This window comes from Phlebotomus papatasi, chromosome 2 (assembly GCF_024763615.1).
Source record: "Phlebotomus papatasi isolate M1 chromosome 2, Ppap_2.1, whole genome shotgun sequence".
NCBI lineage: Eukaryota > Metazoa > Arthropoda > Insecta > Diptera > Psychodidae > Phlebotomus > Phlebotomus papatasi.
In genome coordinates, this window is record NC_077223.1 from 9,486,482 (window position 1) to 9,501,827 (window position 15,346).

Genomic DNA, 15,346 nt, shown 5'->3' on the forward strand with positions numbered 1-15,346 from the left:
ATTTCATTTTGAGTGAAAACTGAAAACCTTCGTTTTTGAGGTTAACTGATTCATAACCACAAATCCTTAAAAAAACAGTGATCAGTTAGCTAAAAAAAAACAATGTTTTCAGCATATTTTTGCTGAAAACACTGCCTTTTTTAGCCAACTGTGCTCGCTAGAAAATAATCGCTTCATCAAATTATTCTTATTAATCGTATTATGGATGCTTCTTTCATGCTTCCGAAGTTGTTGGGCAAAGGCAGTGCATTTTATTATGTTTTACTCCATGTGAAAATATCTTCAGTTGCTTGCACTAGGCTGGACTCGAACTCACAACTGTGAGAGTCAAGTTAGAGATCTCATCCGCCCAAGAACCAACGGTCTTGCCTATTGCGCCACTGAGATCTCCATGAGATCAATTGAGAAAATTAGACACTATTCGAATTGGTTATTAATTGGAACGTGAATAGTCTTAAATCACCTGTTTCGAAAGATAGATTAATTCGAAACATTTAAGGTTATATTAAACTGAACTTAGTGTCAAAATTCATTTTTGCTGTAGAATCTCCTACTAAATAGTCATCGAGGAATGTTTGATGAATAATTTATTCAATGTGGCATGTAGCTAAAAACCAATTTTAAATATTCTTTATAATTTTAATGAATAAATTGTAACCTCAAAACTAAAAGATCCTGTTTCTTTTTAATGTTCTGAATTTATAGTTAATTTCTATCAGAACTAACTTTATAACAAAATATTGAAATAAAAATTATTACAAGCGTCGTTCTCTTTTCCGCCCAAATAGTTCATTTCAAAAAATTTTAGGTTATGTTAAGCCTAACCGAAAAAATAAGAATAATGTTTTCTGTGGCAGAATCTATTTTTCTGCAAATTAGATTATTATTAATCATGTCGATATTTTAGCCTCATGATGGAAGGATCTGTCAGTCCCCAGGGACTGTCTAGGATCACCGATTTAGTTCCGATAAGAGGTCTAAATATGCGTGGAGATTCCTACCTTTCTCCAAATTTGATGAATTTTTGTAATGAATTTGTGAGCGGGATTAGTGTTACCAGTACGTTTGATTATTATTTCCACTAGAATTACCAGTAGAAATTTCCCGCTCAGTTACTTATGAATCATTTGGTGTTGTAATGTAATTTTCTTTTTGGAGGTTAACAAATTCTGCAGAATATCTGCAAATTTTCCCTCTAGGATGGATCCGATCGTTGTATGAAAAATCTGCAGAAATTTCTGCAGAAAATTACATGAATTTTCGACACTTTCTTCAAGATGGCGTCCTGTCAAAATGGACTTGGAATATTTCCCAGCAACGAAATCTCTTATTAAACTATCAACTTGGTGGAATTTATAAACACGATTTTCACGGTGAACATTTTATATAAAAATATTGCGAGGGTATGATGTCTATAGAAAATGGTCAAATAGGACTATCAAGTATATTCCCGACCGAAAATTCTGCATTTTTGGTGAATTGTACTAAAAATTTCTTCAGAAGAAATTATTTTTTCGCGATGTGATATTTAGTTGACTAATCCGCCGCTGCGATCTCTAGCAAGGCTAGCATTTGATGATCGTATAGGGAAAGAGAATAAGAAGAAAAATTGCGAAATTGCAGGCAGAACTAAGTTTTGCTGAGTATACAAAAAAAACTAGTGATAAGCCTTGATCAGCTTATTGTAGGTGAGATTCTTAATGTAAGCAAACTCGAATTGAATGCAAATTCAATTTGGGGCTGAAATTAGGAAATTTAATGCAATGATTTTGATTTTTTGGAACGCGTTTTTTTACCACAACGCCCCTTGTGGCCAGGTGATAAACTACAACAATATCAAAGGATGATTGAATTTTGTGAAAACTTTCTTTTAAACCCTATTTTAAATAACGTGGTTCAGTAAAAGTGATCATATCATTAGGGGGAGGTGGGGCTACATTTTTATACGATATTTTTTCGCATATTTCTAATAGAAACTGGGTTTTAACATGATGTAATTTAGATAGACAAAATAATTGTGGAGCTCAGAGGCAAAATGACACATATCCTATGGCTAAAGCATAGGATATGTATCATTTTGCCTCTGAGCTCCACAATTGTGGATCTAAATAAAATAATTGTAAGAACCAGCTTCATTTAGAAATAAGCGGAAAAATCGTATAACAATCTAGGCCCACAGCTCAAATTAGCCAAACTTCCCCCTTTCTGTGTACTTTTGCATTGATGTACTCACGAAATATCCTCTAAAATTCGTTGGGTGAATCAGCAACTGTGCTAACTGGATCATCTTTTTGTCTGCCTCGTTGCAAATACTAGGCAGCGGTGCGTTATTTACAACGAATGCAGACAAAAAGCAAATGCAGTACAGTTGCTGATCCAACCGACGAATTATACTTCACTACCGATCTCATCAGGTAAACGGCAGAAACCACTGAATCACTGATCGTATATGCCAAATTTTGTACATGTTATATGTTAATAATTGTATAATTGTTAACATATAACATGTACAAAATTTGGCATATACGATCAGTGATTCAGTGGTTTCTGCCGTTTACCTGATGAGATCGGTAGTGAAGTCGGTCGGCAGCCGCAATCAAGCATAGTGAGAGAAAAAATTGAATTGAATTGAATTGAATTATACCGAAGTCCGGCCCCTGAAATAAAACTTAAAGAGAAGACGAAGAACAAAAAGAGCGGTTAAGCGGGTGCCCAGATAATTGAGGTTAGGTGTTATCAAATTTTGGTTTTCGACTTTCGCGCCCCTGGCGTTGGTCCTACAAAGTTTAAATGTTCTAGGACACTGTAGAGCTTTGTAAAAGCTTTAATTTCCTTACTCATCAAATTCGGTCAAATGGAAACGGTGATACAGAGTTTTGAATTTCGTGGACTTTGAGCCGTCATATCTCTGGTTTTATTTTAACCACAGCGAACCCACGCCACATTTTTGGAAACTTCAGAGCCTAAACTACAACATCCTAAAATTTGATCAACATGCACAATGGTGATTTTGAGAAAAATTAGTTTTAGTTTTTTTTTACAAATCGTCGGTTGCCTCAGCAACTGTGCTAACTGCATCTGCATTGTTTCTACATTCGTTGCAAACGCCGCGCAGCGATGCGTTGCTTACAACGAATGCTGACACAAAGCAAATGCAGTTAGCACAGTTGCTGAGGCAACCGACGAAATATCGCAGCGCCATCAATGGTGAAGTTTTAAACTAACATCTGAAAATACTGATCAAGACGAACCTTCAAACAGAAATTTAGGTCAAAATGTTAATTAGAACTGGAGATATAAGCCGGTCAGTTTTTCAACTTTGACCCCTTATAGATCGGGTCCTTGCTTCAGCTCGATCCATGCCATAGCGGGAAGTGTGGCACCTTTGAAAGTGGGGCACATTTGAAAGTGGGGCACATTTGAAATTTGGATTTTTTTGAGGCCGATCCGAGGATGTAAGATTTTGCGATGATTACAATAGGTGGGATTGTTAAGAATCTTACCTATTCTTTCATTCGACACTCTCCCTTACTCATTCAGTTTGCAACTTTGTGTCGTGCTTGACTACTTTGGTGAGATAAGAATTTTCTCTAAACAATTTACTCAGCATGAAGAAGAAAGGGAATAAACGCAAGTGGACTTTTGATAAAGAGAGAATTCTCCTTTCTTACTACAAAATCCTGCCAGAATTATGGAATCCTCACATTCCTGAGTTCAGGGACAATCGGAAAAAGAGCATAATTCGGAATCAGATTGCCTTAAAGTTATCCAGTGTCTACCCAGAATGTTCGAGCATCTTCGATCAAGGTAAGACACCTTTAAACTACTTCAGGACATTGTACATCAATTGAGTAATCTTTATTTTTTCTAGACAAGGTACACCGGAGATTCCTGACTTTAAGGAGGAAATACAAATATCTGGTTGCAAGAGGTGATGATAGAGCTTCAGAATGGAGACATTTTAAATATTTTGTGTTTTTCGATGGGATCATTGCCCAGACCGCCCCGAATCAGGTGATGCACTCAACCACAGCCGAAATTCCCGCAAGGATTGAAGAATCCCTGACAATAAGGAATGTTGCAAGTGCAGTGGACTTCCAGGAACCTGACTTTGACACCAAAGTAATTATTGAGATTTCAAGTGACGAAGAAAACTCTGTTCCTGCAACGGCTGAATCTCCGAAGCCTTCCCAACCTTCACCAGAACCTGAATCATCGCAACCTGATTCACCATCTCTACAGCCGATGCCAGCGAAACGACAAAGAACTTCCCGGTCCATCTACATAGAATCAACCATCAACTCACTAAATTCATCAAACACTCAGCAGCTTCCGGAATCTTCCGGAGAACCGAATCACAGCTTCTCAGGCATTGCAGATGATGCCAGGAAGCTTGAGAATCAGAAGTTTTGTGACTTCCTTGCGAGTCGAATGAATGGCATGCCTCGGGAAAATTCACGGGACTTCCTCTATGATATCCTAGATCTTCTAAAACAGAAGTACTAGGAAGGAAAAGGACCAATAACAACTTTAGGGGGAATCCTGAATTACAAGGTCAAAAGAGGGCTATATTTTTTGTTACTGATCATTTTTCATTTTTTTTACTGATCAACTTGAATATTTTTACTGATCGGTTCGAAATTTTTACTGCTCATCTATAACTTTTTACTGAAAATTTTTACTTGGCCAAGCTGAAATACTGATAATTTCGAATTATTTACTGATCAGATTTAATTTCTTACTGAACAGTTTCAACCTCTTTACTGCTCATTTATATTTTCCCGTTAATTTGATCAATTGCATACCCTCACATATCGTTTAGCGGTTCACAACCCATTTGAACCGATGTACAAACCAGTCAAAAAATCCCCCAAAAGACCTTGATTTTTGGATGAAAATCACCTATCGGTTCATAACCGGTTTATTACCGGATCATAACCAACAGAAACCAGTTCAAACTTATCAGAAATTCCAAGACCTTTCCAACGAGCCCAAACATTACCCCATTTAATTGAGAAAATACGCCCTGACCTTGAAAAATCCTTGATAACCTTGAAAAACCATTAACCATTTCTGTCAATGTATTAGAAATAGTGAATATACAATGTTCATATTTTAGAATTGTTTCTCACAGATCAATAAATGATTTTCTTTGAAAGACAAACATTTTTTACCTATTATAGGGTCGCGTCAAGCACGCATCTTAACGGTCACTGAATTTAAATTCTTTACATTAATTCATTACAAACTGTATTGATTTAGATAGGGTAACTGTCAAAGAAAACATACTTACAACCAAATTTAAAATAGAAAAGAAAGTGAGGAAAAATATCATCAAAATCTGAGCGATGTCAAATTTTGCATGACTTTTCAAAAGAACAACAAGATGCATTTCCATCTCTGTCTGGCTATTTTGACCAAGTCGACGGTTCTATTTCATACTATTCTATCTCAGAATGACAACTTTTAAGGAGAACCATTTGAATTTGGCGATTTCCTATGCTGCCCGTCTAATATTTTTTTTCGAAAAAATTGAATATTTCGTTACCCGAACGCCGCGCCGGATAACCACCAAATTTTCACCAGTTGTAGATCTTGGTCCCATGAACAACATATCTCTCAGAGTAATATAATTCTAAGTCAACTTAGAATAATATGGAATGGAGCCGTCGAAGTAATTGAAGTAATTAATATAGTGCGCGATAGATGCGAATGGGTTAAACGAAAACCTTCCAAATTAATTTAAGATATCATCCGAATAATTCCGTTTCTGAAAGATGTCCATTGGAGCTGATTTCATCAAAAATTATTTCAAATTTTTTTGAAAGAAAACTTCCTATTTTTGAAGGAATTTTTGGAGAAAAATACCTCCACAGTGGGTTTATTTTTCATCAAAAATTTTTGACAGATTGCTATCATTCTCAAATCTCTTATGCTGTCTACACAGAAGAAGCAATTTTCGTCAAAAATTGTCTTTTTTGAAAAAAATCTGACGTTTCTGTTTACAGATTAAGCATTAAGGCATTTTTAAAGGAAATTTCCCCTATCATTGAGCGCAGAAACGACATTTTTTTAAGTATTTATTGGCGAAAATTGCTTCTAGTGTGTATAGACATCATTAGATAAATTTTGTTAAAAAACCCATCCTTTTGACAAAAACATCATACCAATGTGTAGGTACATTTTTTGAAGCACATTTCTTGAAGCTCATTTTGACAGAAATTTCTCATAAAAAGTGTGTAGACGAGGCCTTTAAAAATTACATTCTTGACAGAATTCTGACGTTTTCACCTACAACAGCCAATGTCCCCGGCAATTCCACTGGATTTCCAGCAGTATTTTCTACCATGTCCGCGGATTATACCGCTAAAAAGCCGCGTGGAGTTTCGAAGAGAAATTTGACGCTAAATTTCCGCCTAGTATTTCATGGACGTTTGCGGAACTCTGTGTAGGACCGTCTAATTATGGCTTCTACACACTAGAGAATTTTATATCCATATTGAAGCAAATTCCCTGTGCTTATGTAGGAAGAACTCTTCAATATGGACATAATTATCTCTAGTATGTAGAGGCTATAATAAGAAATGTCCGCGAGTTTCCATGGACCTTTCCGACGAATATTTCCAAGTCTTTTCCCATGGATTATAATAGCGGTATAATCGGCAGTCAGCCCTTTAAAAATTCGGAAAAATCCTCTTTATTTCCATGAAACGTCCTTAGTATATCGTACATTTGATTATGTCTAGCTCGCAAGAATTATAGCGTTAGGACGAAAAACAAGTGCGAAATTTTAGAGTTTACTTCCATGGAGTCTTGGCCGGAAAGATATTGGAAAAATGTTTTTTTTTTTTCAATTTCCAAGGAATGTTCTCAAATATACAGTGGTGCAAATAAGTATAATTTCACCCCATTATCCTTAAAGAAACTCAATAAAAAATGAAATCTTGAATAAAAGTCATACGTAGTCCATAACGTCCTTTCATGCCAACATAAAAAATTTACATTTTGATTTTTTATTCTAAGTATTTTTAGAAATATAATAGAATTTTTTTTTTAGTCCGGAAATAAGTATAATTCCACTCAATAAATTAAGCTCTAGAGTATTTATTTTTGACCAATTTAAGGTTAATATCTTTTAATATTTTTTTTAATAATTAATAAAATAAATTCCATTTTATAAGCTTTCACTTCAATTTTTGTTCAAATATCTTGGGGAAAAATGCTTAACGAACAAAAATAAAGGAAAAATTAAAGTTTTGATGGTGATGGATCTTAGGAACTAAAAAAATGACTAGGTCCTATCAAATAATTGTTAAATTTGTCAATATATCTGCCGTACATGCCTCTTAAGGTACTCCAACGGTCGAAATTCTTCTATTGTTAGAGGCCAAACGAGCTTTTTGCCTCTAACAGTGTTGCTTTTCAGTGGAAAAAAGGACTTTTCCGCGGAAATTTGATTGTAAAACGATGCTTTTTGTTTAGTCTAGTTATATGCTGATGATTTTGTATCAAAATCGCATTCGTAAGTGACCCTGGGTCATCGTTTAATCAAAATTAAAAATTAATACAAAAAAGGCTTTTAACAGTTTGATCACTATTGAGCACTAGGATTGATTGAGCACTAGGATTCGTCAGAAAATCTGCAAAAATTTTCTGGCGAATTTTATCCCAAGCTCAAATAAAATTCGTAGGAATATCTACGGATTTTTCGGCAGATTTTCAGCAGAAGGTGTAGAAATTTTCGTCAGAAATCTTAAAGATATCTGACGAAATTATTTGACGGGTTTCCCTCAAAAGTGCAATTTTTGACGAAAATTACTCCCAATGTGTAAACGCCTTAAAGCAGACACTGTCTTCAGCATGAACTTGCTCAACTTCTGCGCAAGCATTTTAAACACGAGACTGTAAATATTTTATGCAAGGCGGAAAAGCTCGATTTTTACCATTTTTACATAATGCTAACCCATTTCTTTCTCTTGAAATGTCGCAGAAATTTTTTAGTCTCCTTTTTATGGTCATTCATCTTCAATTTGCATCGTGCAATAGTCAAGTGTTACAATAAAATTATTTAAATTTGGGGAAAATTGCGAGATGAACCTATTCATTTTGCTTTTGTGGGTTTTTTGACGGGGATTCTTGACCATATTTTGGGAAGTGGGAAGAATCAAAGATCACTCACCTTGTCTCGAGCCTTCCATCACTGGTCTTACGATCCCCGGACCCCGGAGAATGCGAGATTTTTTGAAGAAAAAAAACTTTCCTGAGATTTAAGTGTCTGTCTTTAGGATTATCGTCGCTCATCTCATTTGCAATTTAATGTCGTTTATCTCTTCTTTGGCTTCTCTTTTAATCTGACTCTTCTTCATTCTCTTCATCCAAATGAGTAACACTGTACACTTCCAAATTCAGAGTCTCCTTTATGATGTCTTTAACCTCCCTGTTGGAAGTGGCTTCCACGGGCGGTTCTGGGACTGGTTCAGGGGCCGATGAAGAAGATGCTCCTTGGGATGAAACCAGTTGCATCTGTTCAACCTGCATGAGATAAACTTTATTTGAAAAAAGTTCAGGGGGGAAAATTCCTGTAAAAAAAACTTACCAAAGCCGAGTTGAGGTTATCATTGATACTAAGGAGCATTTTCTCAAGGATTCTTTTAGTTCTCACAAGCTGAAGCTGTTCTTTGTGGAGTCTTGAATACACATAAGTGGCTTTTTTCTCCATTTTACGTTGGAATTTCTTCAAATGAGGAATTTTCTGGCGAGATGATCACTTTGGAAGCACAATCAAAACAAAACCGTGATACTGCGTGACAGTTGGTTGGCGCGCATTCTATGTTTTTTCTATGTTTTTTTTATGCTGAGAAGGAGAAACGGACGGCTCTCTCTCCACAGCAGCCCTCTCTCAGTCAGTTTGGAATAATTGTAGTGTGCCCAGTAGTGTGCCTGGCTGTTTTTGGTAATAAGGATTGTCTAAGAACAATTAATCAATTATGGGGAGAAAGAGGAGATCGAGAGTATGGACTTATGAAAAAGAGAGAAATCTCCTTTCTTACTACAAAATTCTGCCAGAATTATGGAATCCTCACATTCCTGAGTTCAGGGACAATCGGAAAAAGAGCCTGATTCTAAAGAAGATTGCATTAAATTTATCCGGTGACTACCCAGAAAGTTCAAGCATCTTCAATCAAGGTAAGACACCTTTAAACTGCTTCAGGACATTGTACATCAAACTGAGTAATCTTTACTTTTTACAGAAAAGGTACACCGGAGATTCCTGGCATTGAAGAAGAAATACAATGATCTCGTTGCAAAAGGTGGTGATGAGGCTTCGGAATGGGAGCATTACAAAGATTTTGTGTTCTTCGATGGGATCATTGCACGAACCGCCCAGACTCAGGCGAAGAACACGACTGCCACAGCCGAAATTCCCGCAAGGACTGAAGAATTCCTGTCAATAAGGAATGTTGCAAGCGCTGTGGACCTCCAGGAATCTGACCCTGACACCAAAGTATTTATTGATATATCAAGCGACGAAGAGGATCCTGTTCCTCCAGCCGCAGAATCTCCGAAACCTTCCCAACCTTCACCACAATTACCACGACCTGAACCATCACAGCCTGATTCCCCATCTCCACAGCCCGTGCCAGCCAAGCGACGAAGAACTGCCCGATCCATCTACATAGAATCTACCATCAACTCACTAAATTCATCAAACACTCCTCCGCTTCCGGAATCCTCCGGACAGCCGAATCACAGTTTCTCAGGCATTGCAGATGATGCCAGGAAGCTGGAGAATCAGAAGTTTTGTGATTTCCTCGCGAGTCGAATGAATGACATGCCCAAGGAAAGTTCACGGGACTTCCAATTCAAAATCCTAATGCTCCTGAACCAAAATTACTAAAGGAAGGACAAAAGACTACCGTCTGTCTTAAAATACAATTTAATTACTTTTTAATCACCCTTTTATTCGCATCACTTAGGCCTGGAATTTTTGTTTTTGACCTGAATTTTTGTTCAGTAAATAGCCAATTTCTGGGCAGCTCTTGAAATTACACTAACTGCCCAAGATCTTAACATTTTTTTTTGACGGGAATCTCTCAAAAATCCTGGTACAAAAACTTTGCAGTAAGTAAACTGAAAGATTACTTTCTTCAAAACCTTTTCGAGAAAAAAACTCTGTCAAGAGGGTAAAAAATGAAGAATATTTAATTTTTATAAAATTAAACCCACCAAATCCTTAAGTATTTTTTTATGTACTGAGAATTTAGAAATAGTAGCTGTTCCTCGGACTTTAAACCAAAAAAACTTGTCTACAAATAAAAATTAAAAAGAAAAAAAGGATTTTTAGTCAGAGTTGCCAAATCCCTTGTCCATTGCTCTTTTTGAATTATTTAGGGGAAAGGAGGGTCATCCTTCACACATTTCTGTTCTAGATTTTTTTTTTCGATTTACTAAAAGGGTTTACACGTTATATTGAAAAAAGGATAACCATCATGGGCATACAAGGTACGGTCAGAGGGAACACTGAGAAAAAAATACGGTGCGATTAACTTTTTTTCCTCATCGTCAGTTAAATCAGCATTTATCGTAACTTCATTTTTGCGATTTTGAGATATATAGGTACATATTTGGAATCAGCGTAATTTTGTTTATTAAACGCATATATGAGAAACAGAAACTTTTATAATCCCAATTAAAATTATTTTAAACAAAAATTATCGTAAGTGCCCTTAATTAAGAAAAATTTATCAGAATTTGTCGTAACTTCCATTTTTGGGGAAGTTACGACAAATTTCCATACAAAATTTTCAATAATCAGCATTTACCGTAACTTCTTTTACTCACTTGCGTGGCTTGTAATTTGCAGCAAAATTGCAATATTTCTCAATAAAACGTTTACAAACTTTTCCAAATATCGAAAAACAGTGCGAATAGTGTAACATGAAATCAATTTAATTCAATATTTGCAAAAAAAAGTGAGAAAAAATCCCTACCCATCTGTCATTAATTCAAAACAAAACAAGCGACGTGGCGCACAAAATTTATTCAATAAAACTTATGAAATAAAAGCTTTTAGAGACAGGGATAACAGTATTATTGACTAATTTAGTCAAATAATGGCACTTATTATCACTAGAATAATTCAAATTGATATAATGCATTTTAGAAAATTGTCATAACTTCCAGAATCTCCATACATTGGAAGTTACGGCTTTATAAATGATGGAAGTTACGATAAAATATTATTGTGTTCCTTCTAACATAATTTCTCAATATTGCAGCTTTTAAAAATTTTATAAAGATTTTCTCGAGTTAACTTACAGTTTATTAGTGCCACTTTCATTATTTTGACTCAAAAGTATCGCATTCGGGGCTCATTTTTAAGAAAAATAATATTGAACTGAAAATTTCGTCTCCTGTAAAGTTGTCAAAAGGAAGTTACGACAAATGCTGATTTAACTGACGTCATAATTTTAACACTTTAGGTGTAAAAATATATCAATATTTTTTAATGTAAATTTTACACCTTTTTAAGGGTAAAATTAACATGAAAAAGGGTAACTTTAACCACTAATACACCTAAAAAGCCTAAAAAGCACAATATTTACACCGATTTCGGATCAATACTGCAGGGTAAAATTAACATTTCCGAAATTTTATTTTAACTTTTTTGGATTTCTCTCAGTGAAGCAGTTGCCCCATAGGGCAAAAAATAAAAAGCACTAACGAGCAGTAAAAATTGGAATTGAGGGGTCAATTCAAAGATTCAGCTGAATAATGATTACACATTTATAAATCCAAGTATAAATCTGAATTCCAATTCAGACATCCCAGCTGATTACTGATTACTGATTTAGCTGATTAAAAAAGTCTTCAAAAAGCTCCTATGCTGTTTTTGTATTCAGATCAGTGTAATCATAATCAGCAAATTACTGATTAGCTGGTGATTTATTCTCGACCACCTTTCGCGGTGACCGATAAACTGATTTATGTTAATTTGACATTTCGTCGGTTCCAAACAAGACTATTGTAAGTCTAAAATGCAACTATTCAGGAGAGAAGTTTAAAGTTTGAGTAAGATATAAAAATTTTACTGCAATTAGTTTATCTCTACATTTTGCAATATTTCGTAGAAAAATGTAAGTGCTTTCGCATAAAACGTGTTACACGATTGTAGTTTTAGTGGAAAATGTAAATAATGTCCATTCATTAGTGTTTTTTGGAAAATTTAACAAAGTCTGAAAAATCTGTAATGTAACTCGACTTATTATAATAATCTAGCGCGGAATTTTTAACAAGATGCATGTGATAAGTCAACATACAATACTATAATTTGGAAAAATCGTCAGAACTCGGTAATTTAAAATGAGTTGCAATAGAAATATTCGAAATATTATTTATATTGGATTTGATATACAGATTTTTTTATAAATATAAATAGAGCGTAGTTACAGCAATTTAGTTTAAATCGTGTGAATGTTTTAACTGCTCGAACTCCAAGAGAGAGCAGGGGTGACATGATAACTTATTTTCGATACTATCGACTGTCGATTCTGAAAAATTTAAGCGAGAGATCCACTTCCTGTTATAAATATGGACATTTATCAATAGTCAAATTATTTTAACACTGTCTCAAAGAATGTCAGAATAATGTGTAAATAGTCGACATTCACTTAATCTAGCAGATATAGATTTATCGATACTATCGACTCGATAGTGTCGAAAAGTTATCATTTCACCACAGTTTTCACAATCGACTCTTTTATATGTAGCAAGCAATACGATTGATTGATAAATTTCTTGTTGAGTATTCTTTAAAACCCATATTAAAATTTCTCTGAGAAAAAAGTTAAATCAAGAGAACAGTAAAGTCAGCGAAATAGTCAAATGTCCAGAAACCTTAATACTTTTCACTTTTTTACAAAGGTTGCTGGAGAAAATAATTTAATACTATTTATTACGAATAACAGAATTCAAGATACAAATTTCATTTAGAAACCTCATATATAAATTTGATTTGTCTATCACATAAGATGACATCTTTACATTTTTATTGCGCTCTTTTCCAAATTTATGAATTCACAGATAAAATTATTATGTACTATTTTTGGTAAATTATAACTATTGCATGGTCAAATTAATTTTTACATACAAATTCACTTTAATTTTTTTTTAACTCTCCTGACTATTTTGATAATGGCGACAATTGACTTGGCGCTAAATTTATAGCCTCTGTTTACATGAAATTATGACTTACAATGGGCCAATCCATCTCAAAACGACCGAAAAAATCGCAAATCGAGGGGTCATGGTCTTAGATGTTTTTGAATTTTACATATGTTAAAGTACACGATAAAATAATATACCCCTATTTTTTTTTTCGTCTGAAAAAAATTGCTGGCCGGAGATACATGGCGTCAAAGATGGCGCCTCGCGCTTCATTCCTCAATTGCGATTTTTAGCAAATATTTTAAAATGCTCTATTTCGGGAACGGGTTGAGATTTCTTCTTACTCTTTTTTTTTATTTGAAAGATAATTTTATACTCTTTAAAACGATATACTTGATTTTGCATTATCTGCTTAAGTTTTTTTGTAACGGTCTTTTAAAAAAATTTTAAAAAAATTTAAAAATTAATTTTTCTCAAAAATCCCATTCTAAAAAAATTTGATTTTTTTACTGTTGATCAGTAACATTGAGTACTACATTCCCTGAAAAGGCGAGCTTCCACTTTTGCACTTACCTTTTTTTAAAAATATTTGAAAAATTACCATATTTTCAAAATAAAAAATAACCAGTTAAACTCAAAATTTTGAGTTCAACTTTTCAGGGAATATAGTACTCCACAATACTTATAAACAGCCAAAAAATCAAAATTTTTCGAAATCAAGTTTTTGAAAAAAAAAATTTTTTTTTGAGTTTTAAATAAAAATGTCTTTTATTGACAAAAATTAAACTTTAAGATATATTTGACACATGTGTCAATATGTAGATTTTTTTTTAAACGGAATTTCAAAAAAAAATTTTTTTTTAAATTTTTTCAAAAATAATCCAAAAAAATTTCCAAATTTTTTTTTTGAAAAACTAAAAGAAAACAAAAAAACATAATTAGTACATGTGTTTAATATGATTTAAAGGCTTATTTTTGTCAATAAAAGACATTTTTATTTAAAACTCAAAAAAAAATTTTTTTTTCAAAAACTTGATTTCGAAAAATTTTGATTTTTTGGCTGTTTATAAGTATTGTGGAGTACTATATTCCCTGAAAAGTTGAACTCAAAATTTTGAGTTTAACTGGTTATTTTTTATTTTGAAAATATGGTAATTTTTCAAATATTTTAAAAAAAAAAGTAAGTGCAAAAGTGGAAGCTCGCCTTTTCAGGGAATGTAGTACTCAATGTTACTGATCAACAGTAAAAAAAATCAAAATTTTTGAGAATGGGGTTTTTGAGAAAAATTAATTTTTAATTTTTTTCAAAATTTTTTTAAAATACCGTTACAAAAAAAACTTAAGCAGATAATGCAAAATCAAGTATATCGTTTTAAAGAGTATAAAATTATCTTTCAAATAAAAAAAAAGAGTAAGAAGAAATCTCAACCCGTTCCCGAAATAGAGCATTTTAAAATATTTGCTAAAAATCGCAATTGAGGAATGAAGCGCGAGGCGCCATCTTTGACGCCATGTATCACCGGCCAGGAATTTTTTTCAGACGAAAAAAAAAATAGGGGTATATTATTTTATCGTGTACTTTAACATATGTAAAATTCAGAAACATCTAAGACCATGAAGGGTACCCCTATGGTCGTCTTGAGATGGATTGGCCCAATAGTAATTGCCATGCAAACGCTCCGATTTTACTCTATAAAACTCCAAGTTATAGTATTGTAAAGTCGTTTTGCAATACGAAACTATTCCTGATTTTTACTATTGTAAAACGAGTTACAATACCTCAAATTTCTCAATTAATTTTTTTTTTATAGATCAAAGTATTGTAAACTATTTTACCATAATTGAAGATTAAATATTTTCCGGTGAATACTATTTTTACTCATTTTACAATAATATTGTTTGGAATAGGTTCGAAAAATGCTCCGAGATATTTTTAATTTTTTTTTAAATAACTTTGCAGGAAAAAATTAATCAACATAAAATTTTGTGGGGATGTAGATCTAAGGTTTCTGCATCCAATGATATCATCTTTCTATACTACTGTAAGTAGACTTACAATAGTCTTATTTGGAGCCGACGATATTTTGATTCGCTTTATTACGGGCTACCGTAAATTTGAAAAAATACCTAGAGGACATATATTCATAGAAAATTTATTCATCTACACCTTTGTAAAACA

General features: G+C 33.7%; 2 protein-coding genes across 5 annotated transcripts in view; one reads left to right on the top strand and one right to left on the bottom strand.

Moving 5' to 3' along the window:
• Positions 1 to 8,297, bottom strand: part of LOC129803677 (mucin-5AC) — a 63,246-nt gene extending 54,949 nt beyond the window's left edge. For both annotated transcript variants that reach the window (XM_055850414.1, XM_055850413.1), the window contains exon 1: positions 8,180 to 8,297. In XM_055850414.1, the coding sequence (XP_055706389.1) occupies positions 8,180 to 8,198 (19 nt within the window). In that variant the 5' untranslated portion in view covers positions 8,199 to 8,297. The remainder of the gene's footprint in view (positions 1 to 8,179) is intronic.
• Positions 3,280 to 10,019, top strand: LOC129803693 (uncharacterized). Of its 3 annotated transcripts, none has more exons than XM_055850447.1 (2): positions 3,280 to 3,807; positions 3,872 to 5,164. In XM_055850447.1, exons 1-2 carry the CDS (start codon positions 3,609 to 3,611, stop codon positions 4,504 to 4,506), a joined length of 834 nt encoding a protein of 277 aa, XP_055706422.1. In that variant the 5' UTR covers positions 3,280 to 3,608; the 3' UTR covers positions 4,507 to 5,164. The 3 variants fall into 3 exon arrangements, with proteins under 3 accessions (XP_055706422.1, XP_055706421.1, XP_055706419.1); XM_055850446.1 differs by lacking the exon at positions 3,872 to 5,164 and adding an exon at positions 9,252 to 10,019 and having other exon boundaries at positions 3,540 to 3,807; XM_055850444.1 differs by lacking the exons at positions 3,280 to 3,807; positions 3,872 to 5,164 and adding exons at positions 8,793 to 9,186; positions 9,252 to 10,019.
• The last annotated feature ends 5,327 nt before the right edge of the window (positions 10,020 to 15,346 follow it).